The following is a 26,020-nucleotide window of genomic DNA, read 5'->3' as shown; positions in this document are numbered from 1 at the left end:
AAGCGTTCATTTACATTACTTTGGGATCAACAGGCATAACAGAAGGTGTCCAGTTCCTGAAGGGAGTATCCTCGACTAGTCATAATTGACCCGCCCAAAAGTGGCATATTTATTTATTATTATTTATAATTTAAAACATTATATATAAAACATTTCTCAGAAAAATCACGACGTTTTTAAACAATCAACGTCAAATCAGTCGAATACGTTAAATCATGTTCCCAATTCCTAAAAGGCCGACGCACTCGCGAGTCGGCATTGAGAGTGTCCATGGGCGGTGTCACATAATAACAGGTGAGCCTGATGTTAGGTCCTGACCGTTTCTATAACAAAAATGTTTATCAAATAATGGATGAACAGTTAATATATAATGTGTAGCCTGTTTGTTCCCCATGTAAGGTTCTGACATCTACCTATATTGAATTTTGAGAGCATTTCGAAACTTTAATACGTACTCGTATATTGGGATGAGGGTGTGCCAATGTCGAGTTGATGTTGACATAACAGCGAAATCCACTCGATGATATGATTTTACAATTCATTATAAATTTGACTGATGTAGGATATAAGTTCATAGATTTGATTTCTATTTGAATACTTTTAAGTAATTGTTAATAATAAATAAAATGTGTTGATTTATTATATTTAAAAAGCCTATCTACCCGCTCACCGTCTACAATTTAAAAATACGAAGAATGTTTTCAACACGCCTGAGTGTATAAGTGAGTGGGTGGGTGAAAATCTGTGAATGAATGAATGAAGCGTGTAACTACATATTAGGTCTCAGAAGGATCTCCAACACTGGACTGCTTATGAACAAACCTTAGTGTTCATAAGCCAGTCCTTAAACCGTTTTTTTATTGAATTTATTGTCCTTTATAACATCGACTTATCCGCGATACATACTTTCAATACCGTTAAATTAACTTATAACAATAACATACAACAATGTGCTGTTACTACTAGTTAATACTTTTAAAGATAATATGTAATTGATTACGTATAATTATATATATATATATATATATATATATAAATGTTGCCTAAGAGTTAATATAATGAAACAGTGCATTCAAAAATACTGCAACATACAAGTTACCTGAAAATTTAGAGATTAAAGTTGTATCACTCAGGTTCTTTAAAGTCAATAAATCTTTTAATAATTGACATGCTCCCGATATACAATGTCTCAATTTTAAATTATACTTCTTTACTAAATCATTAAAGTTGCCTTCCCGTTTATTTAGAAATAATTTGTCAGCTGAATCACAACATGTTTTTTTTATGTAATAGGAGGCTCTCCTGATGTTAAGTGATAACGCCGTTCTCACGGCTAACACTCATATTTCCAGAAGGTTCGAAAGTGCGAGTGAGAATTGGTATGCCTTTTTCTTCAAAGACCCTAAGTCGAATGGGTTCGGAAATACTACAGTGGGCAGCTGGTTCCACATAGTGGTGGTGCGCGGCAAAAACTGCCTTAAGAAACGCTCAGTTGTGGAACGACGGAGGTCGAGGTGATACGGTAAATATATAAAGCATCGTAAGGGTACCAGCTTATACTGAGACCCAACATTTATGACGTCAGAAAGATTAGAAAATAAAGAAATGGTTAGTTATTAATTCAGAAATTTTAAGCCATAAAAGTTTGTTACAGTAAATAATAATATCTCCTTCTTGACTTCAGGTCTTGCCTGTCTTGAACAAGCCAAACTATACGTCAGCTGCCTCCAAACCACTCTAACCTCAGCGCATCTCAATTTAAATACAAATTGAAGGGATTGAATTCATTAGGGATGTTGAGACCCATAATTATCTGGTGAGGCGATCAAACCCTACTCTATCTACCATCTGTTCCCCTACCATTCCACCAGTTTGTCGAGACTATTCGATTATCACGTGGCTGGCCCAAGTAACTGAACACCCGTTTATAAATTATAGCTGATAGTCTTGTGGTGATTATTATTATGATAATGGACTTATAAGATAGTATAAACGTATCTAGGTGACAATCAAACTTTGCTAGAATGAAGTAAGACTGGAGTGTCAAGTTGTGTTACGGCTTAGAGTTATTCCCATATGTTTATGCTGAAAAGACACCGTGGAGGAAAATATGTTTGCTCAAAAACTCGATATAAAAGTCCGAATCGCTAGCGCTTTTGAAGTAACAGAGCAACGTCGTTTGACGTAACCATCGTCGAAGATCCTCAGACGTAATCTTCGTTGTCTTTATTTCACCTACTTTTAGTGTAGGTCGAATTGTAGGCTTTAATAGAACAGGACAAACTGTCAGGATACTGATCTGAAGTTAAATGACGCAATGGACACTCAATTTTTCTCAAGGTCAAAGGGCTCGCGAGGGCGTTACCGGCCTTTTAAACTATTCTATTTTCTTGTAAATACGTCAAATAGGAAGAAACGAAAATATGTTTTGACGAGAATGGGAATAAATTAACATTATTTCATTACACTTGTCAATCAAACAACCTGTTTTGAGTGAAAAATATTTTATTCAATAACCATTCATAAATTAGATTTTCTTGGGTAGTGCCATGGTAACTGTTTTCACTTCCAAGTACTCTTGCAGACTGTCAGATCCTCTGAGAAAAGAAAAAAATAACTTATAATATTTCAAACTGGGGAAATCTATTTATTAATATATATCCCTGCTGATATGACAATAAAAATGGTGGTAGACCAGAGAGCTACTGTTGGTTCACCGTTGATCCATCGTTAAAAACACGTCGATTTCCTTGAGACAATAAGAAGCTTAAAAGGACTAAAACAATAAAATTAATCAAAATGACTGAATTACACACAGATAAGAATACTATTATGACGCGAATTAAGTTTTATTTTTATTAATAGTTTTAATGTTTGTTAAAAATTAAATTAAAAGTCAAAATACTAATCGAATAAATACATAGTTTTGCTAGCCAGCCGTAAGTTTTGTTACAGCAATGAATATGCATTTTTTTAATAAAATAATACAATATTATTAAAATTTATACAGGTCAGAGTCCTAGCTGGAATCGGGAATCTTCATTTCACCCGATATTTTCTGGTCTTCGACAGACGAAGTGTTATTGTTTTATTTAAGGGACGATATACGAACATACGGTTTATAGCAAGCTGTTGAAGTGTCTGGAATATAACCGACGGTTCCATACCCACTTTGTGCAAGGCGATCCCATTTTTTAACGCACCGCCATAAATATGTGAAATGGCGCAAAACCGAAATAAGTTCCAAATTCAAAATAAAGAAAAAGTTAAAAAAAAATCATTTGTAACAAAACTTATGACTAGTTATATATAATAGTATGCAAGTTTCATTGTCAATGAATGTACTTAAAGTTCGTGAAAACCCTTAGTTTCAAACAGTAACAAGATTTCGTTCGTTATGCAGATTCTTGTAAATAAATTGCAATGTCGGCCTTCTCAACAAGACTTATTTTTTACTATTAGGGTTATTTGTCAATCATCGGACAGATAGCCCCTATTTGCTGTCGTTAATTTCTCGAAGAATCCCTCTCCTATATGCGTCAAGATAATCGCAATTGTTCCATGTGCCTCGTACAAACACGAATTATTTACGTAAGCTAAAATCCGAAACATGGCCAATGTTTCGGATTTTAGCTTAACACAAAGAGTGTGCGGAAAGTCGTTGATTTTATTTATCAGTACCAACAATTTAGTTTTTTCTTTAAAGTATTTAGTTCTTTGTGAAATATTTAACTTCAGGTTTCGTTTTTTTTTAAATCTATTAATACTTAGGTTTTCTGTTACATATATTTTGTTTATCAATGTAATCTGTATTGGCTTTGTATACTTAACTGTTTTCTTTTATAATATGGATAGCTGTAAGATAAATTTAAAATAAATATATAATAATACTTACAATTCACGCCCGATTCCAGAGTCTTTAAAACCTCCAAATGGTGCTTGAGGACCGAGGGCAAGGTAGGTGTTCACCCTGTAAGAGAAACCTTGCATTAAAGAAACAAACCTGTAAGACCTGGATTCATCTCTTGAGAAAAGAATTTGTGAAAGTGTTTCGCGCCTTAATGTGGGAAACACGCATGTGGTTTACTTTGCATGATAAGGCATATGAACGATACATTTAATAGAAATTCACACCTAATCCGCTATGTGAATAAAGACTTCAATTTAAACATACCCCAACTATGCTGACCTCTGAAGTTGGCTAATGTATCTCATTAAACGGTTGTCAATTTGATTTAGATATGAGGTCGAGCGTAGAAACCCCGGCACCAATGAAGATTTGGCAAAGGATGGTAAGGCAAACGTGGTAAATTCAATAAATTGATATACGTCAAGAACACGAGGATGATCAAGTATTTGTTTTAGAAAATATTTTAATGGAACGCACATACAAATTTAAAATATTTCGTTGGCGTCGTTGAGCTTTTTGAGTCTCAAGCCGGTTTCCTCACGATGTTTTCCTTCACCGTTCGAGCGAATGTTAACTGCGCACATAGAGAGAAAGTCCATTGGTTGTCGAAAGTATGATCTCAGGGAAGAGAGTCCCACACCGAAGCCACTAAGACAACACTGCTCTAGGACCATTTAAGGTTCATATAAAAGTGTTCGTACCAAACATTCCCAGATTCCACATGCTTGCTAAATTGAAGCGCTGTGTTGACATTGCTAGTGAAAATTCCTGCGGCGAGACCGTAGTTTGTATCGTTGGCGCGATCAAGGACTTCTTCGAGTGTCTCAAATTTTAAAATGTTCTGCACGGGCCCGAAGATCTGAAATTTATACATGTTATAAAAAGCGGTTTATGGTTTGCTCATACTTTTTGTAAGGAAAAAGAAAAGCGCTTTACACGATGTCTTCAATTAAAACCCCATAGAAATGTATCTAGAATAACGACTAACTATTTACTGTGAAGTTGATATTACTGAGAGCTGAGGATTGTATACCGTTCTTCCAACCTCAACCAGTATGACTGGCCCAAAAGCCCAGTGGCTAAGGTCGAGATATATATCCTTAACTGCCGGAATAACAATCACATAAAGATATAAAAATCATAAAGATCCCGAGGGATTCGAATTTTATAAAAGAAAATGTTGCCTTATTAACGCCAAATTCATTTTGCACAATTCCGCTGAATTTATACCAAATATATTAATTGTGTCGCTTTTGTTTTAGTATAACTTATCTAGACAAACATGCTCCCTGTCGAAGTTTAATTATTTCACTTATATGTCTAGAGGATGAATATTAGACTGATGGAGGTGGTTTAATATAATTTTCCGTATATAATGAGATGTCGTGGCATCGCCCCGATGAGATGTTACACCTAATTGAAACGGATTTTCGATAATATATCAGTATTTTAATACATATACTATATTAGTACTACTGATTATTTAATGTCTATAGTTTTCCAATTCCTTCTGTAAACTTGTGAAGAGCAAATAGAGTGAATGTATATTTTATAAGCTTGTCTAACAATTACTTTTACTCTTCAGTTTCTCTGAAATACTGTTTACTATGATGAGAAAGATTATTTCTTTAGTTAAACTGTATATTACCGTATTATTATGAAGTTGGTTAGTATACAAAAAGACCGTAATTAACAGAGCCTTACTGCTTCTAGGAAAATTTATCAAAAATATGTTCTTCAGAAAATGGGAGTTTATTAAATATTTTTCTTCTATCTTTACTTAAGATATTGCTCATTTTTCTTTTGCCTCGTAATTATCTGCTACTTATATATATTAAGTGTGACTCAATTAACCTTTGGTTTAGCTTTTACATTTATGTTTATACATATTTTTTCTTTTTGAAGGATCTAAAGAAAAAAAAATATACCTTTTTTTTAACCCTATTTTGAGCTTTTTTTTGTTAATTAATTCTCACTTCTCACTTCTTATACTTTACCCTCTTTAGGTGTTTCTTTTTTTGTTCCATACTCGGGTTGCCTGGAAGAAATCGCTTGTTAGCGATAAGGCCGCCCGTTGCCTAATAATAACTTATGTAGTGTGCTCCTTTTTTGTTTTTTTTATTTGTATAATTTTGTATATTATGGTAAATAAATAAAATTGATATAGGGATTCAATCTCGAGTCGTGACCGTTAATTCGAGATCTCGGACTTAGAATTAAAATTTAGATAGTTTTCGAAAACCGCTATCAACCATCTGAAAATTCCCTATCAGACTCAATACTAGTGGTGACCAGCGTTAAAGGCGTAAACTGTTATCCCTTGGTCCTCCACACTGATATAGATACATATCTTTTGTTATGAGTGAATACATTAATATTTAATCTCGTAGAAACACGTGAACGACTTTTAGCTGCTCTCACTTCTAATTCCTCTTAAAAAGTCGTGTATCATGTAAATTCAACTTTTCTGCAATAATTAAAAGAGGCAATTCATCTTAGATTTCTCTTGCGGTGTTAATTTCATTGCCAACAGTGTAGGATAAGATTAGAGTTCTACTTTTTTTGCAGAAACGATTTATCTTGGTGTTTTTAGGCATTCACGAGTAAAAAACCAGCATCTGACGATTTAATTGTTTGAATATATTTTTATTTTTTTTAAATACGATAAACTTGCGAAGCAAATGGAAAATTTCAAAGCCTTTCAACTGTTTTAAATCACAACAACGCTGCAATTGCCTTTATTCAGCGGTTAATAAGTGTTATTCATCCAAGACCTTTTCTTCATCCTACGAGATCTCGTCATGTTACGCTTCGAGATTGGATCTCGAAAAATGTACCAGATGTACATGCATTCGCTATCTTTAATACTATTTATAGAAAAATATGAATAAATATAATATACCTCTTCCTTCGCTATTGTCATTTCGTCTTTGACGTTTGCGAACACGGTCGGCTCGATGTAGTACCCACAGTTACCGACTCGTTTTCCTCCTGTCACCAACGTGGCTCCCTCGGCCTTGCCCTTCTCAATTAACCCCAATACTTTGTTCATCATCTCTTCGTCAACCTGAAATATTTTTAATGTTTTTTTAATGTTGTTTGGTGAACGTTATTATCGTAATACTGTATGTGCCCTGTTCATATCGCTTTCAAATTTGAGCTATAGGTTCGAGTTTATACGGAAATAATTGGCTTAACTATGAGAAACAATTATCTTTGATTAACATGGCTGCGCTGAAATAATTGTGTTGCGATTCCTAGAGCGAATCGATATAGTTTTTTGATTTACTAATTTTAGAGTTTCAGTTTTAGATATTTATTGAATTAATTATTTGATTTTTTTTCAGTGCTATAACGATAGCCTAGCTAGGCAGGTTTAAGAACTTCAATCAATAACTTAGTCCTTATAAATTGTAAAATTAAATTCTTAAAGTAAAAACTTATATAGTATACTTGAGAATCGCTCACTGGGCGTATTTGTAAGGAAAACAAAAGCTTAAATCGTACTACAACTAGTATTAAACTAAGTGTATGAGGTTCTTTGCATTTGTATATTTAGACGGAAGTTAAAGAACCAATTCGTCTTAGGGTCCTTCAAAAAAAGAGCGTACCAATTCATAAAACGCCGGCAACGCACTCGCGAGCCCTCTGGCATTGAAACTGTCCATGGGCGGCGGTATCACTTAATATTAGATGAGCCTCCTGCCCGTTTGCCCCCAGTTCTATATAAAAAAAGTGCTATTTTTTAACTAAACTTACAAACGAGTTGTTTTTTACCGATAACATGAACATTACATTATAAGAAATACAAATTTTCATTAACCTGTGGACCATGTTGGGTAGATGGATCAGCAGGGTTGCCAATCTTCAGAGATTTTGCTACAGCTGCCGCAGCTTGAACGAATTGGTCGTATATTCCTGATTGTACAAATAGACGGGATGCTGCGATACACATCTGACCTTGGTTTGAAAACACACCCATTGCTGCGTACTGAACTGCTGCTTCCACTGCAATAACACCCTTAGTTTAAACACAAAGCATAACACACAGAACAAATATAATACGTGCTGAGCCATGGAGACCATTCACTAGTATATAATAGGTATAAGATATTTATGGCCAGCAATATAATGGCTGATATTGGTAAAAATCATTTATGTTGAACTCTCATTATTCACCGATCCTTGGGGATGAAAAACAGGATACAACCCTTCGTATCTTATATAGCTAAATTTTACAATTATGCTTTTAATTTTGTTTTAGTTTATTTCGCTTTTCCTTTCAAAGAGATAAATCTATTACTATCGTGAAACTTAGTTGAGGAATTCTTAGCACCCTAGTTCTCAGAACCTAATATTTAGATTCGAGATTGTATGAAGCATATGTTAAAATATTCTATAAATATAAAATCAAACTCTTACTGTCGTATATGTTAGGTGACGCTGTGCGAGAAATATGAATTTGAGGTTGTATGAATTTCAAATTTTAACATAATGTGAATAATTTAGAAATAACGTTTATTAGTAATCATAACAATGAAATATATAGTATTGAGAATTTTCTTAACGACATAGTAAATAAATTAAAATTAATAAAAACAAATTTAAAAAAATTGGTCCCTGTGGCAGTGAATCTTTAAACCTGGCAGCCTGCTGCTGCAACCTGGCTGTATTGCGATACATATTCGTTAAACAAGAAAATAACTAACTCTGTGGTCATCGGTGCTATCTACCAGGCACCAACCTTAATCTTTAATTAGCACCTGTGCACTTGAACCCTACAGCCCAAGAGTCTACCCCAAAGGGAACAAAACAAGGTAACACGTAAGAGCCTGTTTTATATAACTCTTATTGAATTATTTTAGATTAATGTATCGAATATACAAAAAAATATATATTACATAGTTACTTTTTCAATCGCCTAGTCAAATAGACAATTGCGTGTATATTATGTACGTCATTTCAATTATTCACAAAAATAATATAGTTTTATTGAATAATTAAAGGTAATTGAGCATTGAGCCCTCAAACTCTCTCTTTTCGCACAGATTAGTAAAAAGTTTTTTTATGAAATTTAACATAAACCGTAGAAGCCTTAGCCGTAGAGACTTAACGTAAGTTTGACCAGAACAATGTTTATGAATGCGATTGCGCGAACTTCGTTAAGCCATCACAAACAAGTGCGTCTTAACCCTTTCCACTCCAAGGCTGTTTTTGTTTTTATTCCACCAGCTCCACGCTAAAATTACGTTTTTTTTCTTTTATTGTTTTTTTGTGTATTTTGTAAAAAAAAAGCGTTTTTTTCTTGTTTAATAAACTTTATGTTATGTGTAATTACATGATACTATATTAAAATTTAAAATTATAAAAAATTATTATTAAAATTTTAATATTTATAAACCCTTTTGGTATGGTATTTTTCGAAACAAATCCCAGGATGAAGCGAAGGTTTTGTCTCACATGGTTTGCAAAAATAGCATGTTTTTCTCCCCCCTTTTATTTTTCGGTTGGAACACACAGCCAATCCGTGTCCGTGCCCCACAGCGTATTGATTCAGTTACAGTCGTATCCGCCAGTAAAATTGACACCATACATGACATTACAGGTCTTTGCATAAAAAACAAACATGATGATGCACAGAGATAAGTTGTTTACGACGCGAACATATAACGGTGCGATGACAACTAGTTTTATTATGTAGCATCGATAAAATTTAATTGGATTATAGTATCTTACGATTCTAGAATATGTTTCATTCATTCGTGATTCAAACAAAAAAATTCCGCAAAAATAGGTATTACACCATGTCGAGTATAACTCGACAGTGGAGCTAGTGGAACAAAATCAGTGTTGAGTGACACTCGATATTGGAGTGGAAAGGGTTAAGACTATCTTATATTTACGATATAAGCCTTACCGTCAAGGAATTTATTTACAGGGTATTTGTAAAGTCTAAAACTGTAGAAATGTGTCACAATTCTCATATACCATAATTGGAGTTTACTCCTTAAGAAACGATTTGAGTTATAGGGCCCGGTACGGAAATTTTATTAGTAGTAAAATCAAGTGTAACACGAAAAGTTGAGGCGTTACGTAGAAAGAGACAAACATATATATCTGTAGGATTGAACGTGTAAAATAATGATTCCATCTCATTCTCTCTCTAAAATTGGATTTGTATAAATTGAACACAATCATTATTGTTATTATTTATATTGTTTTGTAACATTATGTAATACGCTTTATTGAAGTAATATAAATAATCCGAATAATTACAGATATATGTTTGTTTCTCTTATCAATTTAGCAGATGCGTTCATTTATTTACCCTTTTTTTCTATTCGATATATCGTACCTGACACACACACACATTTTTTTTTACTTTAATTTGCAGGAGTCATTATATATTTTTTTATACTTTTAACAACCTACACAAAATAAATAGCAGTTTAAGCCCAAGGTATTATCTTAATAAACCGCTGGCCCTCACTTAATTCGTTCACAATACGACATCATATAACGTTATTTATGTTTGTAACTGAATTTCCTTTAAACATATTTAACAATCAATACTGTAAGGATAAGTCCGTAAACGTCGAATGCAATTTGGATTCGCATTGGGGAAACAGTTGGATTCATTTAAACCAAGTTCGTTAGCAAATTTATTTTGTTGTGTCGTTGGAAAAGATTACGTTGACTTTATTGATAGAACAGTGTAAGTAACAAGTAATAATTATTGTATGCGGAAATATTATTAGGAATAAGACGTTGTGGAAGTATTTAAAATCTTTTGTTTATGTGAGTATTTGTTTATTGTCAGTTCTTCACTTCCGTTCTACGCCCTTGATTTGATTTACTGGCAGTAAATGTAAAATTAGAAGCAAATCATATACATTTAATTTTTTGACGTTCATAAGTGTAAATTGTGTCACCTATATGACCTTTATATAAGTAAAAATAGTGTGCGGGTACGCACGTAAGAATTGAAACTTCTTTATGACCTTATTTTTCGAAAAATGATCTACTATATGCAACTTTACAGAAATTGGTTAAATAAATTTGAATAAGATAAAGTTTAAGAAAAGACACGAATACAAATGATGCAATCATTTCATTTTACCTTATTACAATTAAGATTATTACAGAATTTAATTAATTGTAATAGAATTATTACTATAATTGTTGACGTTATTACATATTTTTGTTCTTAATGGCTTCGAATCTCTTCGAATCAATCGTGGTAAGATGGCGCGTAACGGAAAAATGAAACGCGTAACGGAAAAATGTGACGCGTAACCGAAAAATGTGACGGTATTTTTTTTTACAACACCGATTAAGAATTTTCACTTCAAAAATATGGTTGAACAATTTATTTCACACATTTATGGGGTAAGAACACAAATTGTAAGTTTAGTTATTAATTAAGGTTTACTTACAATTAGCATCGTTCATGATGACCAATGGGCTCTTTCCTCCCAATTCAAGGGTCACGCGCTTCAAGTTGTTGGTACCAGCTGCTTTTTGGATCAATTTTCCGACCTACAAGATTAGTTTTGAGATATATTTACATAATGTTTCGTTAATAATAAAATAAATCAGTGACGTCACAACCTTTTTTAGGTCTGGGCCTCAAATTTCTGTATCTATTTCGTGATAGGTAGCCTTTCATGCCTGACACACGTCGTCGACTTTTTGGGTCTAAAGCAAGCCGGTTTCCTCACGATGTTGCACCGTTCGAGCGAATGTTAAATGCGCACATAGAAAGAAATTCCATTGGTGCACAGGGAGGGTTGGAACCTACGACCTTAGAGATGAGAGTCATACGCTAAAGCCGCTCGGTCAACACTGCTCAATAATATACCGTTACCTATGAAGAAAAGAGACTGCGCGTTCAAACTAAGAACTGGCCCAAAGGTGGTTCGGTGCTGCACAGATCGCAGCTGGAAAAAATCTCAATGTGACTAAGTTGAATAGCACAAGAGGAGACGCAGGTCAGAGTGCTCTGACTCCCCTATGGATCCGATATTTCCAAAGCAGTCTTCGCCTAGGCCCAGCGGAAGACTTCAAGCCCGATTTAGCTTAATTTAATAAAGTTCCTTTCTCGGAAAAGTGAGAAAATAAAAACTAATAAAAATTGTATCATGCTCTTTGTGTGTTTTGTCAAAACGTATAAATCTATCTATTATGCGTAGTTAATTCTGTTTGATACAATTTACTAGATATATTGGCAGTTAAATATTTTTCATAATTAATAATTGAATATATGGCCGTCATCATAATTGACAAATATTTTACAATATTAGATTTACTTAAGTGATTTCCTAATTTACCTCTAAGGAACCAGTGAAGGAAACTTTTGCGACATCGACGTGGTGCGTTAGGGCCACTCCAGCGGTTTCTCCAAAGCCTGGCACCACATTCAACACACCTGCTGGTAGCCCAGCCTCTTTAAGCAGTGCTGTTAGTGCCAATGCCGTTAATGGGGTCTGCTCTGCCGGTTTCACAACAGCTGTGCATCCTATAAAAAATTGTGTTCGATAAAAGACAGCACGTCTTGGTTTAAATTTAATGTTTATTTAATTTCCCATACATACAATGATAATTCACTGAAATGTCAAATTGTCAAGTTATGAACTGATTCGATATGGTGTAATTAACTAGTAATCTCTTATCTTTAATATCCTTTACTACCTCTTAGCTGTGAACTTCATTTAAGTTACATAATAAAAGTAAGTATTCAATAGAGTAATTGTAATAACATTTTCATATGAATTCAGAGTTTAGAATACTTAAGTCATGTTGTAACGGATTAACGGTTTCTTTGAATCAGTGGTTAACTAAGTGGGCATTAAACTTCAAAGCTGAGTTACACCTATAGATAAAGAAGTTAAAGTTATTATCATTGGCGGATCGTGAATTTGTGGGGCTGTAACTATTCTATCTGGGGCCCGTGGCAACTTCTTTTAGACATAGACATAACATTTATTACTAACAAAACACACACACAGAAACATAAAAATAACAACAATCAAAAAGTATTGTTTAACATAGCTTTTGCACATTGAAAAAAAAAACATTGTTTTTAATTTGGCCCTATCAGTAAAATCGTAACGTTGTACTCAGTTTAATTTTAATAATACCACAATAATAACTCCTCTCTTAGGTGAGAGGGAATGGTCTATAGCCACCACGCTAGCCTAATGCGTATTGCATTCAGTCATAGAACATAATATCTCAATGCATTCATCATCTATTCGCTAGGGTTTCGGTGAAGGAAACGTAAGAAAACCTGCATACACATACAATGAAATAAAAATAACCATTTTTTGGGATCGGGGAATTGCCCGTTCCATTCGATAGACGCGCATCGCTCATGGGTTGATTGATCTCAAAGATTCCAAAATAAGGTTTAAGGTAAGGATTGAATTTTTAAATTTCATATGTTTTTCTATTCAATATTTGTCTATGGTTTTCAGTGCGGACTGCGGGCCACTTGTATCCATGTAGATCTGCTCCTAATTATTATAGTTATTTATTAATCACATCATATATAATACATTTTATATAGTTAAGTTACAGTCTATTTATTCATACAAAATATAATAAATACATGTCAATTACGGCAAAAATAAATTTTACAAAAAGAATACAATAAAACTATTACACTTTCAATCTTCTTCTAATCTTACCCCCTGTCTCAATATACCCTTATAAATGGGTATTAGTAATCAGAAAGGCCCACTATTAGCGCTTTTATAGAATTTATCTGCCCCCTATTAAATATATCAAGCTCTGGATTAGTTTTTAATCTACCATTAAACATAAATTTAGGACTCTGTGTAAACTTTTATGACGTGATCGTATTAAGTTTTATCATACGAATACTTTATTTTGGTAATTTATATTTTAAAACAATTTTTGTGTCTGGCAATTTCATTCCTTTATAGTTTATCGATATATGCTTAGACTCCTCTTAGGTATGTTATTAAAAGGATTTCCGTTTGTGAACTTTTTAAATGCGATATCAAAACTTATACCTGCTGCTAGTGCTGTGGCAACTTTGTTAACAAACATCAGAATTGGAACGTTCCACGGTAGAATCAATGCACAAACTCCGACTGGTTGCTTCAGTGTGTATGAGAATGTATCTCCATCTAAAATTTATTATTTTAAATATCATTACTGCTAGTTCTAAATTAAGAATAAATACGCGTCAAATTAATACAAACAATCTGAAAAAGGGTCTATACAAACATTATGTACACAACTAGAATCGAATGTACTGGTTTAGTTATTTTTATATACGAAAATAAATTTTGTCAAAACCCTGTCATAGAAAATGCTCGACACACTTACTAAGATGTATGAAAATCCATGTATTAACATAAACTTTACAAACACGTTTATCACAAATGTATTACCTAGAGGAATTGTAGATCCTTCAACTTTGTCCGCCAAACTTGCAATGTACCTTATTTGATTTGGCACATTTGTCAACACTTTATGGCTGAAGGCACATACCATGCCATTGTCGTAGCCTTCAAGCTCAGCCAGGTACTTAGCATCCCTTTCCACAAGATCGGCAAACTTGCTTAGGATCCTTCCACGTTGAGATGCATCTAAAAGACGCCATTCGGAGTTACGGTGGAACGCGGCTTTTGCTGCACTCACAGCTAGATCAACGTCCGCCTGAAACGATAAATATTTTTTATTTATAGATAAACAGATTTATATTTTAACGAAAAGTTCGGGGCGTCTCGGTGCTGTTTGAACTACAATGGCTGTTAATGCTGTTAAAGCCAGAATTCGTCGAAACCTTATTAGAGTTTTCGCGTGTTATAAAAAGACCTGAAGCTCGGTGCTTAACGTCGATATACAGGACATGGTCTAAATCAATCTTTACAATTAAAGAGATTTAGGCCATGTCATGCCATTTAGATCGATCAAAACACCTTCTCTCGCGATACGCAGGTACGCTTAAAGCCATAGGTGCGTCGCCCAACAGATTAAAGGCCTGTATGTATGTACGATGGCCATTTTGAATAGAATGGTTTTTGCTGAGACTTTAATAAACATGTAGATATAAATTTAAATACTACATTACTTCATTAAAAAATGCATTTTCATTTGTAACAGACCTTATGGATGGACTGGTATATATAGTTCCCACATAGAACTATTAATCCAACTTGACTTATTCATTCATTTTAATACTAGTCTCTTAAATATACATTACGCCACTGACGCATCAGATAAAAGACTTTGTATGACAATCTGCCAAATATAATATGACATATACATAAGACAAATATAATATGACATATACATAAGACTCTTGAAAGAAATCACGTCATCTTTTTATCCAACTACGGCGGCATATATTAAGTCCAATTGATAATCTTGCATATAGAAACGTAATAGTATAAGGGAAAACGTTCTGCTAAGAGATTGTGTCCAAAAGTAAGTCACAGCCTCATACTTTGTCAGTAACATTATTTTACTAAGTTATAACTAACTTTAAAAATAAAGTGTTCATATTACCTTATCACCTTCAGCAATTTGAGCTATAACACTGCCATCATGAGGACTGTATGTGGGAAACGTTTTTCCACTCTTAGAGTCCACCCACTTGTTGTTGATGAAGATCTGTAAATACACAATGCAATAGGTTCATATTTGTAAAACTAGAATTCATGTTTTAATTTATCGATTGTTTGGTAGTGGGTTGGCGGTTATTGGTAGAATAATTCATCACTGCATAACAGTGGCATTGTTATCCTACGAACTTCTACCCGAGCCTGCAAAAACACTGCAGCTGAAACCGAAAAATCCGAATAATGTATCCAATACTATGTGTGGTAGCACTAACAAATAATTTTGAAAGCCGATCAGAGCAGATACAAGCAGAGACAGTTTATTTATTCACGGCATACGTCTAAAAATACATAAACAAACAAAAAATTTAATAAAACAATTACGGTAACGGGCGAACGGTAACGGTACGGTTAACGAACACAAGTCTTCGAAACTACTGATCGTGTCATTATTGTTTTTTTTATAAACTGTGGTGATAAACACAAAACACCTTGTCAGAGGACTCGCGAGTGCGTTACCGGCCATTTGGATGGTAGATACTGCGATGCGTTTTATGAAATCAATTATAAATTCGAAGACACTAAAATTATTAAAAATATTTTTGTATATTTTCTTAAGTCTATGTCCATTGAAGAATACTAAAAACAGCGAAAAATCTGTTGTGTAATTTTAAAATAAATATGCCTACGGTGGGTAGCAAGGTTTTTATAGTATATAGATCATCGCTGATAGGATATGATATGTATCAGGTAAACTTGAATAAATAAATAAACTTCTTTATCAGTTCAGATATTATCTCTGGGTGGCATTAATATATGCTTCGTCAGCGTGATTAGATATCTGTTCCTTATATAATATTTTTTAATATTATTTATTATATTTGAACATAACAAACACAATATTTTGCAATAAGTATAATATATTAGGTCCTTACATATGAATCCTAGATCATAGTTTAAGAAGCAATGATTATATTTAATTGATTAGATTATTTTGCTAATCAAATCTATCAAATCTAATGCCATAACCTGGTATGTTTGGATTTTACAAGAGTTAAAGTTACTACCATACTTCCATGGTTACTATGACAACGAAGGATATCCTTTGGTCCACGTTTTATACCAAGAAGCACAAACTCGCAGATATGTCTGGAAGTGAACTCCAATACGCTAAAGTCAAATTAATCAAATAAAAAATACTCATAAAACGTGCTATAATTCGCTATTTAATTGAAAATAAGACTTTGATGTAAATATTACAAAGCCTTTATTTCTATTCTTACATATTTTATAATTATTATTATTATTTGACAGTCTCACTGAATATCACTACAAGTAACTGTCTTACTTACGTACACGTAGATCGTTTTTATGTCCTTCTATAAACACATAATTTTTTTTAATTATTTCATACAACCAGAAGTTCACTTCATAATACTTATCGTTATTACTCATTACACGTAATTATCTTTATTATATATATTTACGATAAGAAATGAATAAGATATGAAATTATTGAGAGTGGAACTCAATAAATGAATTTCCACGCCAGGTTTTTGTAATCCCAAGGTACTACAGATATTAAGATCTACATGGAAAGTTGGAATATTGGCATTTTCTAAGTGTTTCTGTTGGAAATTACAGGTTCTCGATACTGTCTCACAGGAGACGCGCTTTAACAGGAAATCTGCAATCAGCTAAGGTTCGCTCATAAAGCCCAATAACCTGGAAGTTATCAAGGCCCCTTAGTTCAAAGACCAGTTATTAGTGTAATATATAAAGACATTCCAAATTCACATTACATACTGTAATTCTGACAAACGATGCCAGATATTAAAAATATTAATTACAATACTCAATATATGTATTTATAAAAGTTACTGTTTTAACTTTTGATGCGTATCAACGACATTAATAGGATAAATGCCAAATGAAAATTTAATATAAAAGTTGTCGTTGAATGTCGCCTAATAAATGTCGTACAGCTTTAATTCCAACTTTTACAGCCCCGATATAAAACTAATAATGTTTTGTCTTGAGATTTACAGCCTTCACTCGTACATATTTTATATTATTTACGTAAGGATAATGCTCATAGAAGCTCATCAAGAGCAATTATTATCGTTACTAAAAACATACAAATTTCACCCCTAATAATTTATTCCAAGAATATGGTACAAAAATGTGTAAGGTGGTACACGTTCAGATATTCTGTCGCATAAAATGGCGAGCAAATTTATCTTTAAAGGAGTTTTACATTTTACATTATTAGTCATATGAAGTCAATTCTTATATTATTTGTATCGTACATATCATATCAAATGTTATTATTTTTTTATGAACTACACGTCGTCTCACGCAAATAATCATCTATTGAATAATACATTCTTTCCAAAAGTAAATTTCAAAGTCGATTTTAAAGACTCTAGTCGGAAGATCTTTTAATTGTTTTGGTAAATTATTGTAATCCTTAATTGCCATACAAAATGTGATTTTCCTAAACAGTTCCAAATGGATTTTTGGCATAGCTAAATTCTCCCCATGTCTACTTCTTACTTCGACTTCCACATTCGACTTAAAATATGTATGTTTCTGTGCACGAATAAGGACATTTCTATAATATAAATACAGGGAAGAGATAAAATTTGAGCTTCTTAAATAAAGGTACGCAACTATCGAGACAGTTTGTTCCACAAATTGCTCTAATACATTTCTTTTGAGTTTTAAATACCGTTCAGAACAATGCTCACAAATGACAATTTGTTGTTGTTATTATGACAATAATAATGACAATATCTCTTCATCTTACATAGTATTATAAATTTAATTTGAAACAATTAAAATGACGATGGTCAGGCCATAGGATAAGAGATAATACAGCTAAATGGACTAAAGATATTGTAAAATGGCATCTAAGACAAGGCCAAAGTAACTGAGGTAGACCATTGATCCGATGTAAAGATCTTTAGAAAGGACAGACTATAGCGGAAACATCAGGAGAATCCTATGTTGAAAGACAAGCAAACACCAAATAAATATCAAAATATTTCCATCATAAAGATAGTTATTAGGTGTAAGAACGTAGTTGTTACAAATAAAGATTTCATACATTTATTCAAAATATACCATTTAACACTCATACACAGCACACTAGGCTCACCTACTTGTCTCAAACTCAACCTCAAAATAACTTTATTCATATAGGTAAACAGGCACACTTATCAAGCTCTATTCAAGGGCGAAGAGCGGGCAAGAAACTTTGCGCCACTCTTTTTAATTTTTGTCATTTTGCCAATTTTAAGTCATACAAATTGTTTGAAGTGGAGCAAATCAATCCTAAGGATTAGGGTCATTTAAACATTCATCAAATTAAAAAATAATCTTTATTGATTAATTTACGTTTAACGAGGGCTTTATTTAGTGATAATTCTCTCATTTCGCTTGGGAGTTTGTTGTAAAAACAAATACAATTTCCATATAAGCAGTGGTTTATCTTCTCGTGCCTGGGTGGTCTGAAATCGAGAAATCTGAGGCCAAGACGAGGCGTTTTCAATATGTTTAATTACCAAACCAACTAAGATAGGTATGGTTTTGTGTACGGGTTAGCCTAAACATCAAGGCCTTGCACTAAAGGATTCTTGTACATGTACTGGTTTGTGCCGTCATTAAAACAGATGTAGAAATGCATTGGCGATAAAGCGTTCTAACATTATAATTGAATATTTGAACGAAAAATATATCTACAAAATTAATTATAAATAAAAAAAATTTCAACAAGTTTTTGAACAAGTTTCCTTTTCTTACACACAATCAATTAATATAAACTTAAGTTCTTTTGCCGATCCCGAGAAAGGTCCTTTTCTGCGCCTATACAAAATGTATTTAAATGTATTATATAACGATAATTTTGTTTAAAAATAATAAACCTGACACCGTATATATAGTACTTTTTAACAACGTTGATACAACCTTAGCATCGATTTAAGTTATATGTTGTCAATATAGTGTATTAATTAAATACGTATACGAACAAGTCGGAAAAACATGACAGAAAATAACTAATGACTAATTTTGATGCGGCCTCCAAAAACATGAAACATAGAAACATGAAAAAAAGAATTTATTAACTACTGCGTAGAGATTTTTTATTTGGCCGAAATGATATCATATCATTGTTTATGTACGATTTGGTTTTCCATATCGAAACAAGATATTATTACTTTTTTTTATTCACATTCATTTTTCATATTTTGTTAAATGTGTTACAGTTTAAGAACTCTTTATACTGACAAAGAAATAATGTTTTTATTTGGTGAACCTGCTGCTCTTAAAGTTTACTTTTTAATAGAAGTAGAGGTTTAGTATCTCACTGTTGTAATAAATAAAATCAAATCAGTGGCGCAACAACTTTTTAGGTCTGGGCCTTAGGTTTCTGTATCTGTTTCATGAACATTTGTCAATCGAATAGGCAAATAAGTGATGAGCCTCCTTCGCCCTGACACACGCCGTCAACTTTAGGGGTCTTAAGTCAAAGTCAAAATAACTTTATTAATATAGGTTAACAAGGGCACTTATGAACGTCAGAAAAGAAGTTAAATTAATTCTATATTCACATTTACCACCAGTTCGCAAGTCAATGGCGTCAATAGGGCGCGCAAGAGCAAGCAAGCCGATTCCCACTTGACGTTTTCCTTCAACGTTCAAAGAGATTTAATGATGGATGCACGGGGCAAAGCGCGCAATGTGAAGGTAACTAATATTTACTTTAAATTAACCTCGGAAAGAAATCAATCTTAATGTTAATGGATAATTAACTTACCATAAGAACTATGCTTAAATAAAAACAGAATATATTGAATTAAACGTCATTGAAGATTTACAAAGACTTTCTCTCTTTCAGCCCCTGTGAGCTAGACCATAGAGTATAGAGATATGGAAAACTAGCAACTAGCCTTAATTGTACATCAAATTAAAACTGGATTAAATATTACACAAGAAAATTTCTAAGATATTGAAAAGCTATTTAAGATTTATTTCCTGTATATTGAATTAAATAATTTCTTCTATGACGTATGTGTACATTTAATTCGTTATTTTCCGTCAATATTTCTCCAAAATGGCTGGGATTTTGGAGCAAACCGGCATTGCTAGAGACGATGTTAAGCGAACGGATGGGATGTCTTTGATCCCTTGGAGAATGGGACGGGTTTTGTAATGGGATGCTACTAGTGAATTGTGTGACACTAGTGTAGAGATGGGGGAAAATAATAAATGGTTGAAATATAAAAGTCTATTGGCAAACTTTGATTTTGTTCCCTTGATAAGTAACGCAATAGAGCGAGAAAATGCTGCCAGCGTTCAAGGTCCACTTCCACAGAGACCAAATTTTATATATTAGTTATAATATTCTATTTATAAATTATTAATTAAAAGAGGTTAAGAATATTTAACAAATAGGTTAATAATTTTGTAAATACTGTATATTTCAGTGTTGTAAATATCTATTATACGTTTTTAACATACGGGAATCATGCTTAGCACTGTCTCAAATTCGATCAGACCAATACAAATATGTAGATAGGACCGAGTCTAATTCGGAGGTGGTTGTTGGAGGGATGTTCATATAAATGAAATTCTTTGTTTGAAGCTGGGTGACTAGCTTTATTCGTTTAAAACGTGACCTTATAACTAACATAAAATTAGGGGTAGTGGGATTGCGACGCTGGACTAACAATATATTAACATGACTTAAGGTTTTTTAAATCTAAGTGAGACTTATGTCACCTAGAAACAAAATAAGTGAAGGCAACTTATTGAACATTATCGGAAACGAGAATGTAATATTACAATTTGTGAGTGTGGGAGTACACTATGATTGCTAACATTTGGTTTGCGCTTTTAATTATTAACTAACATATATATGTAAAGAAATAATTATATTTAAATTGGATTATTAATTATCTATTTTGTTTTTACAGATGTTCATTTAGTTTTGTTTGTTAGTCTGTGGAAAAGACACTTGGTGGTCTATGTATGTGTCAGTCATTTGACACACACGACGTGTTTGGTATGAGTACATTTTGGATTGATTATAAAAGAAATTGGATAAAAGTGATTTTCAACTGAAATAACAAAATTCAAATGTTGCTTCTCAAAATAAATATTTTTGCAACACATTTGAGTTTAACTTAAGCAAAAAAACTTTATTTAAGCAATTAATTATATGTTTTGTATATGTTAAGATTGTAAAAGTCGCAACATGAATATTTTGATAAGTTAAAGAATTATTTTTGAAAATAGTGTAGGACAAATTATCTGTGTAATAAAAAACAAATATTCTGATAAAGAAGTTAAATCTTTCTTCTTTAGTATTCTAATCTATTTAGTATTCTTCTTTAATACAAGAGTATTTATACATTTATGGCTCAGGTGAACACACTCGATCTCTATATAGAATCCCGGGAAAACCAAAATTATTTTGACACACAAAAATTTATGTATTATTGAATTTCGAAAGTCGTGTTCATTTGCTTAAAAACTATAAAATAATTATAAAGAACTGACCTTAGTGTATTTCACTTCGGGAGCCATTTTTCACGAAACTAAAAACTTCAATTAAGTCCTAGCGTTGACAATTGTGTGACTAAAACCCGAATGGCATCGTTATTTATAAACAGCAAGATAACATATATCTTACGATATGCGTTTAAACGTGAACTATGGAATTACGATAAAATATGAAGAATCTAAAATAATATTTTTAAAAATCTTCCCTGAGATCAAAAATCTTTAATATAATGTAACTTACGTAAAAATGATTTTTAATGTAATTTAAACAGTTGCTTCTGATAGAAGTACCTCGCAAATGATTTTGTTTATTATAATAAATAAAAACATAAAATATTAGAAATAAAAACTGCCAGGATATCCCAATAATTGAATTTTTCGAGAATCATTCTCCATGCATGAAATATATAAATATCGATAGCTAGTGAATTGATAATATAACAGAATAATATAATGTCTATAGTTAATGTCAGAATTAACAATGTTAGTTTTTAACTAGATCTGATTAGATTTTGTATGATGAACTAAATAGACAACGAATGCACCGTTAAAATAGAATTTGTAACTTCGGTAGAACCCGTTTAAGACGATCACGCTTAATACGCCACTTTTCGCCAGTCTCTGCAACTCGAGACATATTTTCATACATTTCTTAACGCTTAATACGATTCGTCATCCCGTTTAATACGCCAAAGCCCTTGCCGAGAGGTCTAACCGAGCGGTCTAATCTTTCTGTCAAACCAAAATAAGTGATTATTTTAAATTATGTAATTATAATTACAATACGTATTTAATGTAATTCATAAATGTATAATTGAATACTATATATACCAAAATTAGAACGTAATACATAAAAGTATGTAGTACGTTTTATTTTTCCTATCCCGCTTTCTCGCTTAAGACACGTTTTTGGTAGGGTCCCTGAGCGGGGTCTTAAGCGGGTTTTACTGTAATATTAAAATGTGTTCAACTACCCAAAACTGTCATTTATTTCCGATTGTAGAGTTCGAATTCTGTTAAAAATAGAATCTGTAATACTAGGAAATGTGACGGACCTATGACAATTTAATGAAGAAACGATGCGGAGGAAATAATTAATATTGTTACAACAATGTACTTATTTGTTATTTTTCTTTGCATTTCGAAAAGATTATCTTAAACGATCGTTGGGTTTACGTATTATTGTCTAATCTTTAAAAAAACGTGTAGAATTTCTCTGTTACTGACGTAAATTAGAAAGTCATGCTTAATTGTATTTAATTAACATTTCCTACAATAAAGATAATTAAGATTAACTAATAGCTTAAGTTTCTAAATTAAAATTGAGGATAACGTTTTGGCAAATCCAATCATCAATAATTATTATTTACGAGGATATGTGTTTAAAATTAAATTAAATTTTCGTTTTCATTTGTAATAAGTACTGAAATTGGGGCTAGGGAATGTGGTATATTCCAAAATTATTATAATTTAAAACCTCAAATAGCTATGTTGTCCGTATCGTTCCCGCTTTCAGGTTTTTAGTACGTTTTGAGTCCATATTATAGATGTTATTGTGTACGGTTGTATGAAAACTTCTTGTAAGTTCCAGAGACAAGAGTTCTACGTCCGAGAGCGTGAGTTGTAAGTCAAAAATTTCACTTGGAAACCTGATTTACGAGAGCGTAGGGAAATAAATTCTTCTCGACTAAAATACAAAGAGAAACTGTTTATATTTTTCTTTTTTTAGTATTATCAATGTCCGAAGATCTATGTGCGATTTACAGTATTATAGAAAAAAACGATTGTCTTGAATATGGGTAGTATAAATCTTTCTTTGTAATGTAAATATATTTTTCCCGTGAATAACATTATTCATATTTCTGACTTTAATTTCACTGCGTTACTCAATGTAAGCGCCAATTAACGACACAATTGTGCAAAAACAATATTTTTGTTTATACAAAAGTAATAATGTTTAAAATTGGTATTTGATTCTCAATTTTTTTGTAATTAATATTACTATAGTGACGTCATCGTAAAATTTTCCTTTCATCATTAATTTCTCCGAAACTAGGCTTGATTCTTTTGTCATCGGCAATAAAATAAACAGCCTACTTTTTGTTATCCTTATCTTTATGAGTTTTTGAAATGTCGTCATTTATTTTTTTTCCTTATTTATCTCTTGTATAGGACCTTACATAATACAGTTGTCCGATCCATTTAATGACACACAGATTATATTCAAAATCAATTCCATATTGTTACGTACCATCGCGTGATAGTACTCGACAATGATGACGCACTATCGTGCAACGTCCCACAATCAGTAAAAATGTTTTCCCTAGTAGTTCCAACCCTTTTTATCAAGATCGCGGTTATTTCTCCAAATACATCTCCAGGTTTTTACCAATATTAAGCTTTAGGACGTGCATCAGTTCACAAAACAGATTGATTTAAATATTTTAATTTGTTTTTTTAATTAAATGCAATAATTTATAGATTCCTGTATTTATGATAAGTTTCGTTTTATCTATTTTCCAGAGAACGTTCTAAATGCTTCTACAAAATTAGTACCCGACATAAAACATAATAAAAAGTGTGGAATAAATTCCATAGTAGAAGTTGTTGTAACACATTGTTTCTAAAATTATATACGAAAAAACATCTCTACATACGTCACTTCCGTTTTCGTATCAACATTAACTTACTTCCAAAGTTCACAAATCGAAAAATATAAAGCCAACGAAATGTTATAAAATTCTTAAAACCTATACATTCGTTTACACAATTGCCACGCTACTTACAAGTTTAAATATAAAACACGAAATAAATACGTGTGGACTCAGTCACGTTTAGCTCACAATTATTAGACATATGGTTTTTTGAGTAAGCGGAAAATGTAAGAACATTATTACAAAGCATTTCAAGGTAAATGTAACGTTTTTTGTTCTGTGTATACTATTTTGTTGCATCACGCTCAAAAGTCCTTAGTTCAAAATAATCAACGGATGAACACTGTGGAGCTGCAAAAAAACATCTAAAACAGAACATGTGTAAAGTAAAAAGGTCGCGAGTTTATGTCATTTTTCCGAATTTATTGACGGTAGTAAAAGTTTACACAGCAAATCTACGTTTGCACATTGAAACTGTAACAAAATATATTTTTACCATATAACTCCACAAAAACAGTAATATTGAATACAGCTCGAATAACACGCACATAAGAAGACTAGTAAATAAAATAAAGCAAGGTGTACCAGGATCATGAGCAGGTCCTGAGCTAAAAAAAATATGTGATGTAGGTAGCTAATTTCTTAAGTATGTAAGCAATTTATTCTAAACATACATATTGCGTAATCGAGGCACGTTCTCTTGGTGAGGTCATCATCATCAGCGTCAATGGTTATACAGCCCCTTGTGGGCCTTAGCCTCCTCAAGTACACTTTGCCATGTTCTGTATTAGATGTTTTCTTGCAGATCCACAGTGTTGATTATTTCCGTTGATTATTTTGAACTAAGGACCTTTGACCGTGATACAACAAATAAATCTTTGCCATCGAGTGCATTTTGTTTGATCTTGATGAAGTAAGTTATCTGCTACACTTGGCACATGCAAGTCACTCAATACGTTTCACGGGGAAAGAGTTGATTGCAGATATTAAAATACATAGCTGCACTGCTGGTATTTGGCCTTAGACTTTGCTTAAGATGATACCGCCGCAGTTACCCCCCTGAATCGCCGCTTTATAGATAGTATATATTGATTTAATTTAAACTATTCTTTACTTTCAAAACAGTAATGATTGATTAAGTAACGGATCGATTCATCTTATGTGACTTATTTTAACCCACACAATGTCTCTACAATGGTTAAGTCGACAATGTCGAGACTAAATCTACTTATTGATAAATTGAAAAATTCCTTCAAAAATATAAAAGCAAAAATACTTTTAGATTATTTTATGTT

The 26,020-nt window shown here is 32.5% G+C and overlaps 1 protein-coding gene across 2 annotated transcripts; it reads right to left on the bottom strand.

Moving 5' to 3' along the window:
* Positions 1-2,487: 2,487 nt before the first annotated feature.
* LOC123708304 (aldehyde dehydrogenase 1A1-like) lies at positions 2,488-24,904 on the bottom strand. Of its 2 annotated transcripts, XM_045658974.1 has the most exons (12): positions 24,858-24,904; positions 22,069-22,147; positions 15,452-15,556; positions 14,332-14,599; positions 13,948-14,064; positions 12,241-12,428; positions 11,347-11,449; positions 7,734-7,918; positions 6,813-6,977; positions 4,612-4,769; positions 3,896-3,970; positions 2,488-2,597 (listed from the first exon to the last, which is right to left on the bottom strand). In XM_045658974.1, exons 2-12 carry the CDS (start codon positions 22,093-22,095, stop codon positions 2,528-2,530), a joined length of 1,461 nt encoding a protein of 486 aa, XP_045514930.1. In that variant the 5' UTR covers positions 22,096-22,147; positions 24,858-24,904; the 3' UTR covers positions 2,488-2,527. The 2 variants fall into 2 exon arrangements, with proteins under 2 accessions (XP_045514930.1, XP_045514938.1); XM_045658982.1 differs by lacking the exon at positions 24,858-24,904 and having other exon boundaries at positions 22,069-22,166.
* Positions 24,905-26,020: the final 1,116 nt, after the last annotated feature.

The sequence above is a fragment of the Pieris brassicae genome, chromosome 1 (genome assembly GCF_905147105.1).
Source record: "Pieris brassicae chromosome 1, ilPieBrab1.1, whole genome shotgun sequence".
Taxonomy (NCBI): domain Eukaryota; kingdom Metazoa; phylum Arthropoda; class Insecta; order Lepidoptera; family Pieridae; genus Pieris; species Pieris brassicae.
Note: the sequence above shows the minus strand (reverse complement) of the source record. Positions and strands in the feature narration are given on the sequence as shown.

What these genes read in the sequence shown, in the direction of transcription:
- LOC123708304 (XM_045658974.1), bottom strand. Translation starts at nt 22,095, where the DNA reads ATGGCTCCCGAAGTGAAATACACTAAG. An exon ending in AGGATCTACAATTCCTCTAG is followed by an intron (nt 14,065 to 14,331) that starts GTAATACATTTG and finishes AATAAATTTTAG; the next exon opens with ATGGAGATACATTCTCATAC. An exon ending in TGCCACAGCACTAGCAGCAG is followed by an intron (nt 12,429 to 13,947) that starts GTATAAGTTTTG and finishes AATTTTTTATAG; the next exon opens with GATGCACAGCTGTTGTGAAA.